General features: G+C 46.9%; 2 protein-coding genes across 7 annotated transcripts in view; both read left to right on the top strand.

Moving 5' to 3' along the window:
• Window positions 1-20,371, top strand: part of FBXO16 (F-box protein 16) — a 169,399-nt gene that overhangs the window by 82,321 nt on the left and 66,707 nt on the right. The gene's annotated exons all lie outside the window — the stretch shown is intronic.
• ZNF395 (zinc finger protein 395) overlaps window positions 7,880-20,371 on the top strand; it is a 37,878-nt gene continuing 25,386 nt past the window's right edge. The window contains exons 1-2 of one of the 6 annotated variants that reach the window (XM_004270704.3): window positions 7,880-8,067; window positions 8,359-8,456. In XM_004270704.3, coding sequence (XP_004270752.1) covers window positions 8,422-8,456 — 35 coding nt within the window. In that variant the 5' untranslated portion in view covers window positions 7,880-8,067; window positions 8,359-8,421. Of the gene's footprint in view, window positions 8,068-8,358; window positions 8,457-8,825; window positions 8,845-9,019; window positions 9,307-15,190; window positions 15,209-20,371 lie in introns of those variants that run through there. The other 5 variants (XM_049710715.1, XM_049710716.1, XM_004270705.3 and 2 more) reach the window with 5 other exon arrangements.

The raw sequence follows: 20,371 nt of genomic DNA on the forward strand, positions 1-20,371 counted from the left end.
GGAGAGCAGGGAAGGATGAGCAGGTCCTTCACATACTTTTTCAGCTACTCTAAGGGTCTGGGGATAAAACTATAGAGGCACCTGAGAGACTGGAACTGGTCTGATACTGATACTGTTGTCATGAGAAGCAGAAAAGAAAAACATTAAAATTTCAATATATATGATACCAATCCCTTGCCACTCCCTGGCTTCGACGGGGAGGATTCTTGGCTGGCTCAGTCAGCTGCTAGGTCTTTGACAAAGTTCAGAGACAGAAGTCAGGGGCAGGCTATTTATCCATTTGAAGAAGGAGGAGAAAAAGGGAAAGGGGTAGTAAGGAGACAAAGAGAACAAGGTGAGGACAGTGGAAGACAGAAGGAGGAGGAAGGGAGAGAGACAGCTGCTAATGGGGGTAGGATTTGGGGGGACAGAAGCTTGAAAAGAGGATTTTTGGAAGCTTTGTTATGTGCAGTGAGATGAGATTCCTTCTTGGCTTTCCTCCTAAATAAAATGTCAACAAAGACATATTATTTTTAAGGCTTTTATTGAACTGAATTGGTTTTTCTCCTGGCTGTGTCACCCAGATTTCACAAGTCTGCCATCAGCATTTCATCACCGCTCTAACTCACTAAAGGTGCGATAGCATCTCACCTCCTGCACCTTTCCCAATGCATAGAAGAAATCACTGACGACGATAACTTTCATTTATCAAGTGGTAGGTTAGCATGTTGGCCGTGGGACCAGCGGATGCCAAAGTATGTGATAGTAATGATTTCCCAGCCATTTTGGCTTTTAGTATTCATGTCAAAGAAGCTTGGCAGGTTATTGGCTAGTGAATTTTCTCTTTCGGCGATTAGTTTGGATTGGGAGGACAGCCATGAAGGAAGAAGAGAAATATCGACAAATAACAACCTAGGGTGGTCTGGGACTGGATAGAAATCTGGTTCCTATATATGGCAGATCTTCACTCCCACGTTTGGATGCTAAATGGCTGAAAACCTAGGTGAGGTGCTAGCCACTGCTCTTGCCTTCAGGAATCATTGAAAGCTTATCAGGGGTGATCTGAGATGCAATCAATTATACTGTCAGATGGAGAAAGTTGGGATTTGGTGATTCGACAATTTATAAGTGAGAAGATTGTGAGTGGCCGTGTCGAAAACAAGTACTGGCAAATCGGAGTGCTCCCAGGTGGGTAACGCAAAAGGATAGTTGAACAGGATTTTGTTAACTCACAGGATTTCTACTGTAATGTATTTCTTTTTAATATTTATTTACTTATTTATTTTTGGCTGCGCTGGGTCTTCATTGCTGCGCGCGGGCTTTCTCTAGTTGTGGTGAGCGGGGGCTACTCTTTGTTGCGGTGCAGTGGCTTCTCATTGCAGTGGCTTCTCTGGTTGAGGAGCACGGGCTCTAGGTGCGAGGCTTCAGTAGTTGCAGCACTTTGGGCTCAATAGTTGCGGCTTGTGGGCTGTGGAGCACAGGCTTAGTAGTTGTGGTGCACTTGGTTAGTGGCTCCGCGGCATGTGGGATCTTCCTGGACCAGGGCTCGAACCTGAATCTCCTGCATTGGCAGGCGGATTCTTAACCACTGCGCCACCAGGGAAGCCCCTACTCTAATGTATTATAAGGATTTTTAAGGCAGGATGTGGCCTAAAGCTAGATGAATTGTAGAGAATCACCGTGGAAAAAAAAAAAAAGAATCCCCATGGTGACTATATGGATATATTATCAAGGTAAGATTATGGGTTTCCTGGGCAAGTATTTGACTGACTTTCTTCAGAAAACCAAAGATCAGGAAGGCTCACTCTTTTCATCTAAATTAGTTTAGGCAGGTCTATGGAAAGAGGAGAAATTTTTTGTCACTAAATGATTTCAATTTGAAAAAATTAAATTTGAAGGAGAAGCTAAGTTTCAGACTTTATGTAGGGCTAGTATTTGAGGGGGTTAACAGCTTGGCAAAATGAAACTCTGGCAAGTTCTCCAGAGAAAAGGCCACCAGCCCCGTCTCTGGGAAGCTGTGGAGTGGGGAGAGTACTACTGCCATGGGAGGGAAAACAAAAATAGAAGGCTTAAGAGCAAAATCACATGACAAAAAACACAGGGCAGGAAAGTAATTATTGTTTTTCTGGGGCTTTTTGGCCATGCCACATGTGGGATCATAGTTCCCCAACCAGGGATCCAACTCTCGCCCCCTGCACTGGAAGCACGGAGTCTTAACCACTGGACATCCAGGAAAGTCCCAGAAAAGTAATTACTGTTGATTGGAACCTAAGAAACTAAAATAAGGGGTGGCGTGGAGGTGCATTCACAATGCACACTTTTCTGGCACTGCTTTGCTTCTTACTGGTTGTTTTGCCTTTACTTATCTCTCTTTTCTCCCAATCTGCTTTTCTCATCACATTTGTTACCTTGGGGGTGAGATGACTTCAGCCCCCAACCCCACTGGGGTGTGACCCAGTCTTCTTCAGTTTCACAGTCTAAGTTTTCCTGTCTTTTTCCACCTTATTTAATGTTGCTTATCTCTGAAACAGCTCTGTGTTATCTCCTGGAGTGGGAAAGCTGGCTGCTTCAGCCCATTTTAAGGACTTTCTATGAGAAGACTGTTTTTACAGAGGTTACACTGGGGAAGCCGAATGGAGAAGGACTCCCAGTGAGATTGGGAGCGGTTCCAATAGTATTTGTTGAGTTGACGGAACTGGTATTTTCACCACGTGATATTTTCCCGTACCTGGTATGCTTCAGCGTGAGAGCCATGCCTAGATAGTCTTAAGCCTGGGCAGAAAGTTTTTCCTAGGCCTCTCATTCCTGTGTCTCAGTTACTAGCATCTCCCCTGGGGCACCATGGAGGATGAAGTTGGAGCTGGTCCACCCTCAAATTGGTACTGTTCTGGATTTTATCTTCCTGCCCTGAACAGTGAGATGAACATACTTTTAATCCTCATTTTTTATGTCCTCACTAGAAAGCAGACAGGGTTGTTCCAGAATGGATTTCCTGTGTCATAGAAATCACAGAAGCATAAAAGGAAAAACCAGATGTGCACAGAGAGCCTGCCTGGGCTTACACATTCTTTCATACCCAGAGTTATAGGGCTTTATGGTCTGTCTTCCCAAAGTCAGCTCATTTTTTCCCCTTGTGAATATGCACTGTTTCTTGTATTCCCAGTTTCAGAGCTAGGAAGAAGTAAGCAAGGATCTGCGTGTTTATGCACTGGGGTGTGTCTGTGAGTATCCTTACACATGTGGGAGCTTGTTTGTTAAAAAGTATGGCTGTGCAGATGTAAGCAGCTACTCCAGGGACACCCTTAAGCTTTGAACAGCCTACTCGCAACCTGTCAATCCTATCTCTTCAATGAAATGCAAAGCCCACCTTCTCCTGGAAAGCCTTACAGATTGGGTAGATCAGAGAGAAGATGCCAGTTGCCTCAGGCATAACTGCAACCGACTTTCTCTTTATTATTATTTAAAAAATTTTTTTCTATTTGGCTGCGTTGGGTCTTCGTTGCTGCGCGCGGGCTTTCTCTAGTTGCGGCGAGTGGGGGCCACTCTTCTTTGCGGTGCACAGGCTTCTCATCCCGGTGGCTTCTCTTGTTGAGGAGCTTGGGCTCTAGGCGCACGGGCTTCAGTAGTTGTAGCACGTGGGCTCAGTAGTTGTGGTGCCCGGGCTTAGTTGCTCCGCAGCATGGGGGATCTTCCCAGACCAGGGATCGAACCCGTGTCCCCTGCATTGGCAGGAGGATTGTTAACCACTGCGCCACCAGGGAAGTCCCTGATTTTCTCTTTTGAGTTCCTGAGTCTTGTGCCTTTTAGAATAAAAAGCTTAAACTAGGTGTTGGGTCTGTTTTGGTCACTAGGACACATTGTACTTTTTCTAAATCAAAAGAAAAGGATAAAGTCTGCTACAAATGCAAAATTTGCAGTATTATCCTTTTCATTGGAAACTCATAGCCTGGTTTGAGGTTGTGATATGGAAGCTGTGTTTCAAACTGTGTATCACTGAGGTAATAGATGTCCCTGGTCTAAGTGGATGAGAAGCAGAGTGGCAGGCGATTGGGCTGCTGGTATCCTGATGCCCTAATGTAGGAGAGCTAAATTCTGGAGGGACTAGTTGGGATTAAAGCAGTGGATAGGAACCTGTTCAGGGATAACTTTTTGGTAGTCTAACCAGATCCTTGATTCGTGATTCTTTCTTTCTTCTTTTAAAATATTTATTCATTTGGTTGCACCAGGTCTTAGTTGTGGCTCTCAGGCTCCTTAGTTGCAGCTCATGGGCTCCTTGGTTGTGGCATGCAAATCTTAGTTGCAGCATGCATGTGGGATCTAGTTCCCTGACCAGGGATCAAACCCGGGCCCCCTGCATTGCGAGCGTGCAGTTCTATCCACTGAGCCACCAGGGAAGTCCCTCGTGATTATTTCTTGAATGTTTACCATATGCTAGACACTGTTCTAGAAGCTGGGGATAGACAGTAAACAAAACTACAGTCTCTACTATCCTTGAACGTATAGTCGAGTGGGTGGAAACAGGCTGTCAGGTGGTGATAAATGCTAAGAAGGGAAATAAAGCTGGGCCAAGGGATGGTTGGGTGGTGCTATCTAGATAGGTTAGTGAGGGAATGTCTTTCTCATAAGCGTGCTTTTGAGCAGGGACCTGAGTCAAGTGACGGAGCTGGCCATGTGGATATCTGGAGGAAGATCATTCCAGCCCAAAGGGACAGCCTTAAAAAGACTGAATTGGAAGTGGGTCTGAGGAAGAGCAAGGGGGCCAGTGTGGCTGGCACTGGGGGACCCAGGGAAGAGTGGTGGGTGGTGGGACCAGAGAGTTGACTGGGGGGCCTTGCAGTGAGGGAGGTGGGAAGCAGTTGAAGGTTTTGAACAGAATGGTAATGTGATCTGACTTAGGTTTTAAAAGGATCACTCTGGCCACTACGGTGTTGAGCAGAGTGTAAGGAGGCAACAGAAAAAGCAGGGAGAGCCGGTAGAAGTCTATTGTGGAAATCCAGCTCAGAGAGATGGTGGTCCGCCTAGTGATGGAGGGCTGGAAATGGAGGGATGTCACTGATTCTGGATATATTTCCTAGATGGAATCAACAGGATTTTCTGGTGGATTCGATGTGTAGTAAAAGAAAAAGAAAGGAGTTAAGGATTAAAGAAAGGACTCCAAGGTTTTCTTGTTTCTTTGTTTCCTGAGCAACTAGAAAAATGGAATTGCCATTTACCGAGATAGGGAGAAGCCGATTTGGGAGGGAAATCAAACTCTGGTTTTGGACGTGGACATTTGAGATCCAATCTGATATCCAAGTGGAGGTGTTAGGTAGATCATTGGTGTTCAAGAAGCCAGGTTAGGTATAAAGTGAGGCTCTGGTGGAACCTGAAAACTCAGTTCATTCCATAGGCTGCGTCCCGTTCTAAATAAGTGGTTAGAAAGTCTTCACCAGCCCTGACATCTTCTCAGCATGAGGCACGCTTCCAACTAGGGATTGCCTGGACCGTGGATGGAAAAGCTCTAGTCACTTCCCAGGTTTCAACCAGCAATTCATTACTCACCAGTGTTTATCAAGTGCCTACCCCACGCCCAGCACTCTGCCAAATGTTGGGTATTCCATGGAGACAAGACACACTCCTTGTCCTCCTAGGATGTTCAGTGTTGTGGGAAATTAGGACAAGGGAAGGGAGATTCCGGTCCAATGCACTGGGCTGGGGAGTGAGTATAGGTCCTACTGGACTTAAAGGAGAGGCACCTAATCCAGCCTTGGAGGTGAGAGAAAGTGCTATCTAAGCTGACTCTGAAGGATAGCCAGATAAAGACATGAGAGAGGGGGCGGAGGGTGTTCGGGGCGGAGAGAAGAGCATGGGTCAAGCAACGAAAACGTCTGTTCAGGTAAAGGACAGAAGTTCAGTTTAGCATGTATGGAGTGCAGAGTGAAGGGGCTGGAGGCGGAGAGCTGCAAGTAGTGGCTGGAGAACTAATTAAGAGCCCCACCATGAAGGATCTTAATGAGCAATGCTGGGACTTTATTATAAAAGCTACAGGAAGCCTTGGAGGAGTTTGAAGCAGAGGAAAGAGGCTGGTGTAAAGCATGGATTGGAGGGAGGCAAGCCTGGAAAGTGTTACATCAGGGGATGGGAGATTGTGGCAATTTCAGACTCACAGTGCCCTGAAAATCTCCTCTAAATGTGTCCATATACCATGAGATGCGGCCTGGGTCTGCTTTGCTGAACCCCAGCTTAATGGGAGATGCTCTCTGAGAAGCTAATGACTTTGATGGAAAGGAGGTACCAGATGCCTACATTTTAATAGGGGGCCAAGGTAAGGGGCAGTTCTAGGATGGGACAGCCTCCAGGGAGGGCGAGCTCTACTCTGGGGGGTGGGGCTGGAGTCAAGATTGGAAACCAACCAGTTAGAGTTTTCTAAGCACCTCCTGCTTTATGTCCTGTGTGCTGCGCAGTATGTGTTTAGGACAGGGCCTGGAGTCCCTGTGGAGGTTCTGAGCGCTGGGTGTGTGTTTGGGAATGGATGCTTGTGAGGGAAAGTTCTCAGTCTGTGTTAATGTGCAAAACTGTGGAATGCATACTGACAAGTACATACCTGCAGTCAAAGGGGATATTCATTCAATATATGCTGTAAGAGAGCACGTGCCTTTTGATGGCCTGTCTCAGACAGAACAAGCTCTGGGTTCTGTTCAAATTTAGAGACTCTTTTGGTTCACGCTGCACACAGCAGGCACTCACATAGTTGTCAAACGAAGGATTGTTTCCATTTTATTAAAGTTTGATCGTTTTAGGAAATATACAGGTTGGGTTACAAGTTTGAACTGGATGTTTTAAGAAAAATAAACTCACAGCCAGGCACCAACATCCATTTACAGAGTCTAGCAGTTTAAATCCTGGAATGGAATTATATACTAGCTGGAGTCCTATCTCATGTCAAAAGCTTTTGCTATTTCATTTCATTCAACAAACATTTACAGAACACCTCAGCCAGGCGGCACTGGGTGTTGTTGCTGGAACTCATTTCCCTTGCCTCTGTGCCACCTTAGTCTGGGTGCTGCAATTAAAGCTTAATTATATGCTATCTTGTATTGTTCCTTAATTGTTGCATGTGCATTCATCTACTTCCACCTCGGCTGGATATTCCTTGGGGGTAGGGACTATGTTATAAACTTCAGGATAGGTGAGGGACTTAGCAGAGAGCTGAATCTGCATAAGTGAGTAAACACCCACTGTTTGAGGAAAAAGGGAAACAGAACCAAAAGCTATTTGTGACTTGTAGTAATACATAATATATCATAAGATACCTTAATAATTAGGGCACATACATCGGTTGTTAATTAGGTAAAATATTCCTTTAATAATAAAATGTAAAATTCGAATCTGCATTTTCATGTTAAGGGCAGGCTTTGCATATTAATATAATTGCTGTGGTCCCCCAAATGCTTTCATTCTTGTGCTCTCGAATGCAAAACAAGAATGTTTCCTTGAGGATGAGAATTAAAAGGTAGAACCAGTCTTTGGTGAATTATTCGATGGCAGAATTAGCCTATAGCAGGATTTCTCAACGATGTCACTATTGACAATTCAGACCAGGTAATTCTTTGTTGTATGGGGCTGTCCTCTGCATTGCCGGACGTTTAGCAGCATCATTGGCCTATACCTATTAGATGCTAGGAGCACCACTACCCCCAGTTGTGACAATCAAAAATGTCTCCAGACATTGCCAAATGTCTCCTGGGGGCAAAATCATCCCCAGTTGAGAACTAATGTCCTATAGGAATTTTTTTTTTTTAGATTTTTTTCTTTCGTAACAAATGGTGGACGGTGGGGGAAGGGAAATAATATCTAGTGTTTATTTGGTGTGAGCTAGGCACTATACCTATGTTTTTTATTTCGTCTTACAGATAAAGATGCTGAGGTTCAGAGAGATAAAAGAACCTGCTGAAGATCACAAAACTAGTTCAGCAGTAAAATCAGGATTGCAAACCAGGCTTGTCTGACTGCAAAGCCTTTAGTCCTTTCCTACACACTCCCCACTGCCTCTCTGCAGGAAAAACAGCATACCTCAAATTGAAGGTGAACTGACTGCAAACTCAACAAGTATGTCCAAAAATATTTTAAAACTTCTGGGGGGAGGGGATTTATTTCTTTTATCCATTAAACTTATTTGAATATGACTCTATATGCTCACACATATCGGTACTGGGGCTTCTCACTACCGTGTGGCTCTGGTCTTATCTCTGAAAAACACAGAGCAACACAATGGCTCAGCTTCAATTCTCCTTGTTACAAATTATACAAAAGCCAGAGCCTAACGGTGCCAAAAGCAACTGGTATTGTTTACATAAGGGCTGAAGACTAATAGTTAACTTTCTCTCACGTTAATTCCAGAAACAGCAAATAACGCCTCACTTTACAACTACAAACGAGTGAGATCGAGTAAAATGTCATAAAATGGAGAAGACATTAAAGCAAAGGAAGATGGAAAGGTTGGTTCCAGCGTTCCCTCCCTCTCGCCTTTCGCTCACGCTCGGCGGGTCGGGGCGGCGCGGCCTGGGTCTCGATCGCCCCCGCCAAGCGCCCGTCGGAGGCGCCCGGAGCCCGCTGGCGGCATTTCCCGCCTTGGGGCGAGCTCGGCCTCTCTCGGAGAAGCCTGTCCCGGAGCCCGGCCTGGAAAAACAACAGCAAGAAACTTTGGCTCGGTGGCCGGTTCAGTGAAAACAGGCTAAGACTCAAGTTTGGTTCGGGGCTGCAGCCGCCGGGTCCGATTTGGGGGTGGGGGCGGGGGCGTCACCACTCGGTCAGGTTCAAGTGCGCATGTGCGCGAGGAGTCGCTCGGGCACTTATTGAGCGCCCACTGTCTACGAGCGGCCGGGGGTGTGTACGCCGGGCGCGCGCTGGGGGGGTGTTGGGGCGGGGGTCGCGGGCGCGCGTGGCCGGCGAGGCGCGCGCAGGCGGCGTGCGCGCGCGGCGCCGGGGGAGGGGGGCGGGGGACGGAGGGCGGTGGGGGGGCAACGGAGGGAGGGCGGCGAGGGGGTGTGTCCCCCGCCTCGCCCCGGCGCTAGCTGGCTGGCGCGCGCCTCCGCTCCCTTCCCGGGCGGGGAATCCGGGCCGGGTTGTGGCCGCGGCCGCGTACGTGAGCGCAGTGTCCCGGAGAGGGAGGGCAGGCCGGCCAGGTGGGCGCGAACGGAGCCTCGGCGGGCGGGCGGGCGGCCGGAGCGGAGCCGGGCGGTGGGCCGCGCCGGGCGGGCGGGGGCCGCGGCAGCCGCAGCCCCGAGCCGAGCCGAGCTGTCCGAGCGGGAGCTGCCCGGCCCGCGCCACCGCTCGTGGCGGGGCGAGGTGAGCTGCGCGGGGACCTCGCGGCGCTGCAGCCCGGGGACGGGGGCGGCCCGGGAACTTCCCACGCTCCGCACGCCCGTGGGGGCCGGGCCGGCGACAGGAGGGCCCGGGAGGCGGGCGCCGCCGGGGCAGCGGCCGGTAGGGGCGCGGGGGCGCTGCGGCAGTGGCCGCGCCGGCCGGGAGAGGGTGGCCGCCCGCCCTCCCGTGCGCCGCCTTGTTTATCTCGCCCGCCGCCGGCGCTCGCCGAGGAATCCCCTCCCCAACTTTGAGCGCTGGCCGGGAGTCGCCTCTCCGCCGGAGGGTGACCTGCCCCCTCCCTGACCCTTTCCGGCCGGGCCGCCGGCCCAGTTCTCCCGGCGCCCCGCGCGTTCCTGCCCGCTCCGCCGAGCGGCCGGACGGGCGAGTGCCGCGCTCCGGGACGCGCGGCGCGACACACCCTCCACCTCGGGGACTGGCCCCCACCCTCCCGGTCCCCTTCTGTCCTTCTGTCCACCCCCGCTTGCTTCTGCGCGTCTTCACCCTGCCTCTCCTCGCCGGCGGCCCCTGACCCTCCTCAGTACTGGCACTGTGGGCATGTGCGGTGCCCGGGTGGGGGCCTGGACTGGGAGTTTGTCATGTGCAATCTCAAAGGCAGCATTTTCTTTTCTGCCTGGGAATTCAGGGCTCAGCGCCTTCACTTTGGGACGGACGCAGTAACCTACAGAAGCCCACCTGCCAGGCGGCGAGGGGTCCCGCTGCCTCCTTGATTGCAGGCAGCCTGGGCCAATGCTCGGTGGCTTTGGAGCGCTTCTCGCAGGCCGGCGTTCTCATGCCAGGCGGCCAGGTGCAGGTGTTACCTACAGGCCATCGGACCGTTCTTTACACCCCCTTTTCTAGAAAAGTGTATTTGGTGCATTTTGCCTGGAAGTGAGTGATCAACAGGTATTGAAGGCCTTTTCGACACCCTCCTAAGATGTGTAAACAGAGGTTCTGGGTCTCAGGGAGCTTGAAACACCAGGAAACATAGCAATTAAGTTCAACTCCACAGGTACCTCTGGGGGGCTGCTGCGTTCTCAGCACCATGCCAGGTTCTCTGGGAGATAAAAGACACTCAAGAAATCTAAGGCCTCAAAGCCTACTGACCAGGTAGAAGTGATTTGAGAGCTCAAGTTCAAATTAATGTGCACAGACTGCGTAAGTGATTGCAAATGCTGGGGGACAGGGGGACTGTCAAAGGCAAGGTCAGGGTTGGGGAATGGACTTAGAGTCCTAAGTTAGGAAATAAGTTATGCACGTGAAGGATAACCGGCAAAGGCCAAAGGCACGGGAGGAAGAAGTAACCGGTGTGAGAGGTCAGAAAGGAACTATGGAGGAGAAGAGGTTCAAACAGTTATCTCAGTGAGGAGGATGCAAAAGATACATGAGATGATTCCCTCCAGGGTTTATAACCTCGGAGGGCGGGGGGACAGAAAGACTTGAGCACGGGAAATAAGACCTCAAGATAGGGCACAATGACCTGGCAAACTGCGAGGTGTAGAATAGGTGCTGTTGGCGTTCAGAGAAGGAATACGGTAGGAATCACTAAAACTGTATTTCTGGAGTGTGAGACCTTTGAGATGGGCCATGAGGTGCAAATGAGCATGACTTTTCCTGAGAGACAAGGAGATGGCCTTGGCCAAACCAGGGGATGTTTCCTGAACAGTAGGAGATAAAGAGAGAGAGGAACAATGGTTGAGGTTGTGAACGTCCTAGAAAGCCAAACTGGGGGATTGCATTTTACCTTGTGTGTACTGGGGAGATAGTAAAGGTTTCTGAGCCAGAGACTGATGTAACGAAAGGGTATTTGGGAAGATTTTTAAAAGTAATGTTAGGAGACAAATCAGTTAGTAGGCTGTTACAGTTGTGGAGTGTCCAGGGCTTGGACTGGGATAACTGGAAATGGAAGACAGGGTGGATTTTAGAAGCATTACTGTTGAAATAATCTGTTGACAGGGGCAGGGTGAAGGAAGGAGATGAATGGAAATTAATTCTTTGTGGAAATTGATTACACGCCAGGGCCTTGGAGCTGCTGTAGTTGGTAACTTGAGAAATCGGAAATGTGTGTTTTGGAGAGAAGTAATTGACACTCAGGCTGCAGGGAAGTTTCTTGTGTTTGCCAAGACGTGGAAACATAGGTGTCCTGCTAGCAGCTGTGGCTCTGAGGTTGGTGGGAAACCAGGGTGTGTAGGGTGGAAAAGGCTGCCAAAGCCGGGGAAGGAAGGCACTCCGAGGAGTGTCTTCTTGGTCATGGGGTGGGGGGCAGTAGAGGATGCTCGTGAGGGGGACTGGGGGTCTGAGTTGGAAGGCTCTGTTCTGTCTTGCCATTCAGAAGATACCACCTGGTCCTGAACATGAATTTGGTAAAGCAACTCGGAGGAAATGAGGCTCCAAGGAGGATGGGCCACTTCTTCCGCTAACCAGGAGGGTGGGATTGGAGGTTGGAGGGAAGTAGGATAGAATTCACTAAGCACATACATTGCTGGGCTTTGAAATGACGTCGAATTTTGCTCTCCACCGAGACCTTCAGTCTAGTGCTGTTGTCCCCTTGTAGATGTGCATGGGGGAAGCAACAAGATGAGGGGGCAGCAAGATGATCTAAAAGAGGAAGGAGATTTTGGGCCTAGGGATAGTGCCTTTCCCAGGGCCAGGTCCCTCCTAACCAGAGAGAGCCCTTGCCAGTTCCCAGGAAGCCAGCGACCAGCCCGCAGAGTGGGAGCTGGGGTTTCTCCTGAGCTCCGAATTCTGCTTTCCTGTTGCAAGGGTGACTTAGGGTGATTTGCTGAACAAATTCCCTAAGCCTCAACTTGCAGCATCCGAGGGCTGGTGAATTTGAAGGGTGATTGCAAAAAGTTGCAGAATGAGCGAGAACGTAATTGCAGTTACTTAGCCTCCCTGTTTCTCTGAGATGCAGGATCAGTGAACTGGCAGGGGAAGCTGACTCGTGTGGGGAGAGGTAGCAGTCAGATATTTTTTTCTTTTTAGAGAATATATGACTGTCAAAAAAAAAAAAAAAGTTGCGTGAAGCACTGGTGGAGCTAATCTACTCGTTAGAGAGCACTGTTTTCTACACTGTTTCGACCATGACCTACATTAGGAAATAAAATTTACATCATGACCTAGTATACTCAATCATGTATGTAAAAATCTAATTTAAGTCCATGAGTACTACCTCTTTTGCTTGGTGCAGTCTCCTCTGGTACTTTTATTTTCTATTCCATTATTTTTCATTTAAAAATGCTTATTGTTTCCCACTAAGTCGATGTAACCAGTCTGTAATGGATCGTAACTCACAGTTGGAAAAACAGCTATAGAGCATTTTCATATCTAGGAAGCACTTAGGAAGCTGCACCTGGGCAGAGCTACCCTTAGTCGTGCTGGAGGTGGAAGGAAGCATGAGGAAGGGATTGAGGGATAGGAGAGATAGGATCCACCTGTGATTAAGGAGCAAGGCGAGATGACGAAAGGCCAAGGTGAAAAATAAGTAGCCGTAGGGCTCAGGAGAAGGAGCGATGCTTGTTTGGCTTGGAAAAACTTTCTGGAATAGGGAAGGAAGTCTGGGAAGAACCCTTTGGGGTGTCTCATGGTGCCACACAGGTGGGATGTGTATCACGGGCCACAGCTTGGAGTTAGGGGTGTACGTAGTGTGCGGAAGAGTGAAGAACAGAAGTCCTTGGGAGCGGAGGGAGCCGTCAGGCTGGAAAGGTCGGTTAGGATCAAAGGGCAGTGGAAGGGTTGTAAACGGGAGGCCCGAAGAATGTGTTCAAACCTTCAGATGAGTTGTCATTGGGACCACGCAAAGGTCTTCAAAAATTAGGAGCAATCCAGAAAACCTCTGGAGTTGGGACTCTGGTAAAGAGTCAGAGCAGGCAGGTCTGTGCAGCTGAGTGGCGGCTGCCCGCTGTGGGCGGGAGATGGCCCGGGGCCCCCAGGCGTCCCAGTTCCCGTTCTCTCTGTTGCCTCAGTCCAGTCGAAGTCAATTCCCTGCTCAGCCCTGCAGGCCTTTGGGTTTGTGACCTGAGTTTTCAAGAGACTCGAAGGCCAAATAGGGACTTTGGGATCGCGTCCCTGGCTCTGGGTGGCCACCGCAGGGATTCGGGTAGGAGTGTGACATGGAATCTTAGAGCCTTGTGTGCAAATGATTTGTTTTGGGCAGGTGGGCAGGTGAGGAGCACTTTCTGAGTTGCTGCCGGCTGGCACTGTGAAATATTTTTCTGATGACTGGAATGGTACTAATTAGAGACGGCTTTGGGCTGTATTCTCTATGGTGAAGCCAATTTCTAGCGACCCCAAGATCTCTCAGGCCTTGTCATTTTCCACTTCAGGCTGACCTGGTTAGCTGGTGGCTCCTGGCACGTATCCTCTGAGAACGATGTCGGGGTAATAACTTGGTGAGATGTGAGTCATGGCTGCCAAGTGCCGCAAGACATTAGATTCTCAGGAGCTTTGGTTCTGTGAGTCAGTAATAAAGGATCGGCAAGGAGAGGGGCTGTGTCACTTCTTATTTCCTTCTTCCTAGGATGGGCCCGGGGGTAGGCTTCCAGGATCCAGAGATTGAGAAGCCAGGATTCGTAGTGACCACGGAATAATTGGTTCAAGGTGTGAATGCAAATGACTCCTGGAGAACGAGGCTGATTTGGGACCACTGAAATGAATAAGTTCAGATCTCTGTGGTCTTGAGACAGTTTGGTTTACCCTGGGGGTCCATAACTACCTGTGATTCAGAGCCCTTCCCTGGGGGAGCCACAGGTGACAGGGACTGAATAAGAGCCACCCTGCTTTATACAGGTACGCAGTCTGATTATTTTAAAATACAGGTTTGGGGGAAAAAACGTAGAAACTGAAATGCTTTTTGCTTAATTGCTTGAAGAAGTGTGCCCTTAGGATGCAGGGATAATCAGAAGTCAGCCAGATCATATCAAATTGAACCCATTTCCTGTTTTATATGATGGTTACTGGGTCAGAGAAATGGTGCAGCAGCTATAGTACCCTTTGTCTTTAGTAAAGTACTTAACAATTTCTGAAGATATGAAGGTCCATATTAAATAAGTGGTAGAATGTGGGCTGAATGGTGTTATTAATTTAATTTGATAGTCATGTGCAAAAACTGTTAATTAGTGGCACTGAGTCAGCCTGGAAAGGGGTCTGAAAGTGAGTGCCATAGGGTTCTATTCTTGGCCTTGAGCTGTTCAACATTTATTCCAGTGTCGTGGATCAAGATACAGAAGGTATGTTTGTTGATGGCGTAGAGGTGGGAGGAATTGCTTATTTAGTAGATAAACCAAGGTTCAAAGACATCCAGAATGAGGGCCCAAATTTAAAAAAGAAATTCAGTAAGGGATAAATGTAAAGTCTGATTTAGTTTTTAAAATTTGAATTGTAATGTTCATACATTCTGGTAGGATAATTCCGCTTCTGGAGACCACATCCAAAATGTAGATGATGCTTTGTGCACAGGGATTATTTAGAGGTTTTTTTTTTTTTCCTTAAACTATAATGGAAAATTGGAAACAACCTAAATATCCAGTGGTGTGACTGGGCTGGAAGTAATCCGAAAGTGATTCCACTAATATTCCGTAATAGTGGAATATTATGGCCATTAAAAATAATGTTTAGGAATAATTTTAAAATAACATGGACAGATGTTTCTGCTAAAAGTTAAGGTGCATCTACAATATGATTTCAAATCTTAAAGAAACGTGCATAGAAAGTGCATAGAAAATGACTGGAAGGAAATACACTAAAAATTCTAATACCAAAATATTAATATTGGTTACTTCTAAATGGATGAGTTGAGTGACTTTCTTTTTTTACATTTTAAATTTACTATTTGTATTTCTTATAGTGTGTATGTATATATCACAGTGGAAAAAACACTACCATATATGTAAGTATATTTTTTAAAATATACTTTATTTTTTAGACCAGTTTTATGTTCACAGCAAAACTGAGAGGAAGGTGCAGAGAGTTCCCACACACCCCCTGCCCCCCTCACATGCACATCCCCCCACCATCAACATCCCTCACCTGATGGTACATTTGTTGTAATTAATGAACCTATACTGACACGACATAATCACCCAAAGTCCATAGGTGACATTAGGGTTCACTCTTGGTGCTGTACATTCTGAGTTTGGACAAATGTACCCACCATTATAGTATCATATAGAGTACTTTCACGGCCCTAAAATCCTCTGTGCTCTGCCTATTCATCCCTCCCTCCCCACAACCTTTGGTAACCAGTAATCCTTTTACTGCCTCCACAGTTTTGCTTTTTCTAGAATGTTATACAGTTGGAATCATACAGTATATAGTCTTTGCAGATTGGCTTCTGTCACTCGGTAATGTGCATCTAATCTTCCTCCATGTCTTTTCGTGGCTTGATAGCTCATTTCTTTTTAGCACTGAATAATATTCCATTATCTGGATGTCCCACAGTGTAGTTATCCATTCACCTACTGAAGGACATCCTGGTTGCTTCCAAGTTTTGGCAGTCATTATGAATGAAGCTGCTATAGACACCCGTATGCAGGTGTTTGTGTGGACATAAATTTGCAACTCCTTTGGATAAATCCCAAGGAGGGCAGTTGCTGGGTCATATGGTAAGAGTGTGTTTAGTTTTGTAAGAAAGCACCAAACTGTCTTCCAAAGTGCCTGCACCATTTTGCATTCCCACCAGCAAAGAATGAGAGTTCCTGTTGCTCTATATCCTCACCAGCATTTGGTGTTGTCAGTTATCTGGATTTTGGCCATTCTCTTAAGTGTGTAGTGGTATCTCATTTTAATCTGCATTTCCCTAATGATTTGTGATGACATCTTCTGTGCTGTTTTTGTTATCTGTATGTCTTCTTTGGTGAGGTATCTGTTAAGGTCTTTGGCTCCTCCCTTTTTAAAATTGAGTTGTTTGTTTTCTTATCGTTGAGTTTTAAGAGTTCTTTGTATATTATGGATAACAGTCCTTTATCAGATGTGTCTTTTGCAAATATTTTCTCCCAGCCTGTGGTTTGTCTCTTCATTCTCTTGAACACTGCTATTTTAAAAACACTTTATCATTCAAGGACAGGATGGGTAAAGGTAGATGATTCATTTAGTGACTAATCTTGAGTATTTACCTGCGTGTGTCAAGCACTGACAAGGTACTGGAGTCAAAAAAAGAAGACTCAGTCCCTGACCTGAAGTTGATGATCTGATTGAAAGGGGGAGACTGACAGGTAAACAGACAAGCACAGTGTAACCCTGGTGGTCCTCCAGGTGCTGAGGAGGGGGCAGATCATGTGGGAAAAAAGTTTTTTTTTTTTTTTTTTTCCGGTACACGGGCCTTTCACTGTTGTGGCCTCTCCTGTTGCGGAGCACAGGCTCCGGACGCGCAGGCTCAGCGGCCATGGCTCACAGGCCCAGCCGCTCCGCGGCACGTGGAATCTTCCCGGACCAGGGCACGAACCTGTGTCCCCTGCATCAGCAGATGGACTCTCAACCACTGCGCCACCAGGGAAGCCCGGGAGAAAAGTTTTGAGATTGTTCTGTTCATGAGTTAAATGTGAGCCCTGAGTGGGATGAGGCTTTTTAGAAATTGAATCCCATTCATAACTGGATCAGAAATTCATCAGTCCAATCACAGGGTCTAGTTTTAATGACCTCTGCTGGTCATGTGACATTCGGAACACTGGGGAGCCATGATTTAAAAGAAACATGAACAAACAAGGCTTCACCCACAGGAAGGAGCCTAGGATGCTGTGGGATCAGGAATGACCGGAGTACATTCATGGGGTGGGTACACAATAGCACTTTTCAAATATTTTCGTGGTTATGAGGTATAGGAAAGAGTCGACTTGTTCATTTCTGCTCTGGTGTTGGAGTGTGACCAATGGATAGAACAACGGCTTTATCCTCTCTAGCTTCAGATTCTTCTTCTGTAGAATGATTGCATTACATGATTCCTTATCCCCTGAATGATTACACGAAGGTGATGAGCTTTAAGGTTCCTTTTAACCCTAAAGACTGGGAGAGCAGATTTCAGTTCTATCAGAAAAGGAATTTTCTTGCTGGCAGGCCTGACCAACAGTGGAAATGTCTGCCCATGGAGTAGTGAGCTCCCCATCATTGAAGGTGTTCAGGTTGGGCTGAATGCTGTGGATTCGGGGTGCTGTAGAGGAGAACAGGAATTAGGCTGGCCTCCAGAGTCCTTTCTAATTCTTGGGTTATTGTGTGACTTGTCAAAGCTGAAAGGTAATGTGGAATATGGAATATGCCTCTAGTGTGTAGTACTGGGGTCAAATCATCATTTTAAGCTCTTTAAAAAAATGTTAGTAAGTGGGTCTGAACATTTTCAAGAGATCTTCTGGGGTTATTTTAGAAAGGAGGAAGAGAACTATTCCAAGGTGGGTCAGGACTCAGTCTGTGGCCCCAGGGCTGCTGAAAATGGAATTTTGTCTTTAGGAAAAGCAAGAAGGTGGGTGTAGGGTGGAAAATGGCAAATAACAATAAATAAAACAGATCGACATATGGAAGACTAATATGTTTATTGGCCGGTTGTGTTCAGTATAATGAATGAATCAAGATGGGGACCTTTAACTGACTCCTGGGTCCTCTGCTTGGCTGTGGAGGATCTGGGAGTGTCCTTGACCAACTCCTCCTTCATTTTCTCCACTGCAGATTTATGTCACCAGGTGCAGCACGTTAAAAACCATCCCAACATCAGGGACGAGTCTGAACCTTGTGATTGCTCTGTAGGCTTAGTGAGAGAGGGAACAAGAGACAGATTTAAAGAAACTTTTGTGTGGGATTTTCCAGGAACGCATATGTTTAGTTGCTATCCGACAGTAAATTTGTGGTTTGAATGAAAATTTTTTTGTTTTTGCACTTTTATTATTTGTAGCTTACACGTGGACGTTTAATTTTGCCTAAATTTTACTTAAATGTATGGTTTATTTAGAATCCACCCTGATCATTTAAAAATTTTAGATTTTCTTCCTGATATTTTTGGATTACTTCTTTTGCTGCTGGGGACACTGCAAGGGCTAAGTCACTTAGCAAACATTTCTTGGAGAAACTCCACAAGGAGAACAGAGGTTTATCTCATCTTTTGGAGAAGAACACAAGATTTCTGTCGCCAAGTGATTCATGCCTACATTTTGGCATTTGAAAAAAGTCAGTATTGGGCAAGAAAGTGCTCTCTTCATGTGGAGTAATTTCAGGGTGCACACCTAGGGGGCGTCAGTTTTCGATGTATGTAAAAAATGTAGGCAGAACTTGGTAATTGGAACTAAAGTTGGAAGTCTTTGTGCACTCGATAAAGCGCCCAGGCCGCTTTTATCTCAGTATCATTTGGACCTCACACAGTGTATATGGTACGTCATCTGTGCTTTGTCGCATTGCTGTGAATCGGCTCCCTGGGCCACAGAACAGTGGGTATGGGAAAAACTTCGGGTATCATACTTTTTTTTTTTAAGGCAAAATATGATAAGTAACAGCTCTCAGCCTTTTTTGTCCTTTGAGTACTGGGAAGCCATAAAACTCTTTTAGTAAAAACAACCACACTCAATGGTTGTTTTTCAAAGTGCAGGGGGAATGAAAAACTCCCTGTCCTCTATTTTTCTTCTGCCGAAAACGAATTGCTCCTGGTGCGCCGTTCTTAAATTCCTGTGTCCTCTATCCATTTTAATCTTGTTATCTATTTTTATGGTGACTGTCGCCATGGTACTTGTGCTCTTTACATAGCACAACAGAGATTTCAGATGTCTGATACGACAGCTCAAAGTTCTGCTGCAGCTAGCAGAGAAACTGTACTGGGGTAGTTTTTTTTTTTTTTTTTAAATTGAGGTGTAATTTGCATACAGTGGAATGCTCAGATCTGAAATGTGCTGTTTGATCAGTTCTGACGAATGCATTTTGAGACAGAACATTTCCGTCACCTCCGAAGTGTTCCATGGGACCTTTTCCAGTGAATCTTCCCCCCGATTGGAAGGACCACAGCTCTGATGTCTATCACCCTAGGTTAGTTTTGCCCTACCCTAGGTCCTTAATATTAGAATTTTGTGTTTCTAAGGACTTTTCACGTAGTGTCTTGAAGAGGTGGAGGTGGAGGAGTGTCTGTGTTGAAAAGTCAGCATTCTGTGTGGTTAGGTGGCCCCGGGGGAGTAAATGATATTTTGGAGCTTTTCTAATGTGGTGGTCAGAGTCTTCCTTCTCATTAGCCCACAGGATCTGGATTTATGTTAGAAATCCTGATTCCCGGATGGAAGAGTTGGAGGCACAGCCGGCTAGGCCTGGTGTGGATTACGTGTGGTTGGGCGAGGGCTGCCATCATTGGCAAGTCCGCATGTGTGCGTGCGTGTGCATGTGCGTGCGTGCGTGTGTGTGTGTGGTGTTGGAGAGCTGGAATGCTCAACTAGAAGAACTGAAATCGCTCCTAGGACATCCCTTTGAATTACCCAGAAGTCCCCTGACAGGCCTTTCTCTTTTTTCTTGCCTCTTCCTTGAACTAGTGTATAAATTGAACGGTCCACAGAGTCACAGAGTTGGGCTTCTAATATTGAAACAAGATCTGTGTTGCAGAGCTCACTGCTTTGCACTGCTGAGCGCTCAGCCTCCCAGGAAGCGTGTGTGAGATTGGAGTAGAAATTGCCCCCAAACACGTGACTGAAATGTACGGAGCAGGGTCAGTTTCTTGCTTTTTTTAAAAAAAATTACATGGTGAAATGCAATTTGCATTACACAAGTACTACTTGAACACATTCTCTGTAGGGGAAAAAAAAAATGCAAACCTTCCAGAGCAAACAAAATCTTCCTTGACAACCACTCCTAATCCCAGCCCTTCCCCAGAGGTTAACCACTGTTACGAGTTTGTTGGTATTCTCCAAATGCTTAACATACTTGCATTTATACCTAAAGAACTTAAAAGAAGCTAAGTGCACTGGGAGTACTAAGTAGTGTGCTGGCCCCTTCCACCCCACGACATCTCAGGGATGGCTTCCTGTCAATATGTATAGGTCTTATTGATTTTGTTTAACTCCTGCATAGCCTTCCTTAGAATCAGAAGGCTAAACTGTTG

This window comes from Orcinus orca, chromosome 6, assembly GCF_937001465.1.
Source record: "Orcinus orca chromosome 6, mOrcOrc1.1, whole genome shotgun sequence".
NCBI classification, from domain to species: domain Eukaryota; kingdom Metazoa; phylum Chordata; class Mammalia; order Artiodactyla; family Delphinidae; genus Orcinus; species Orcinus orca.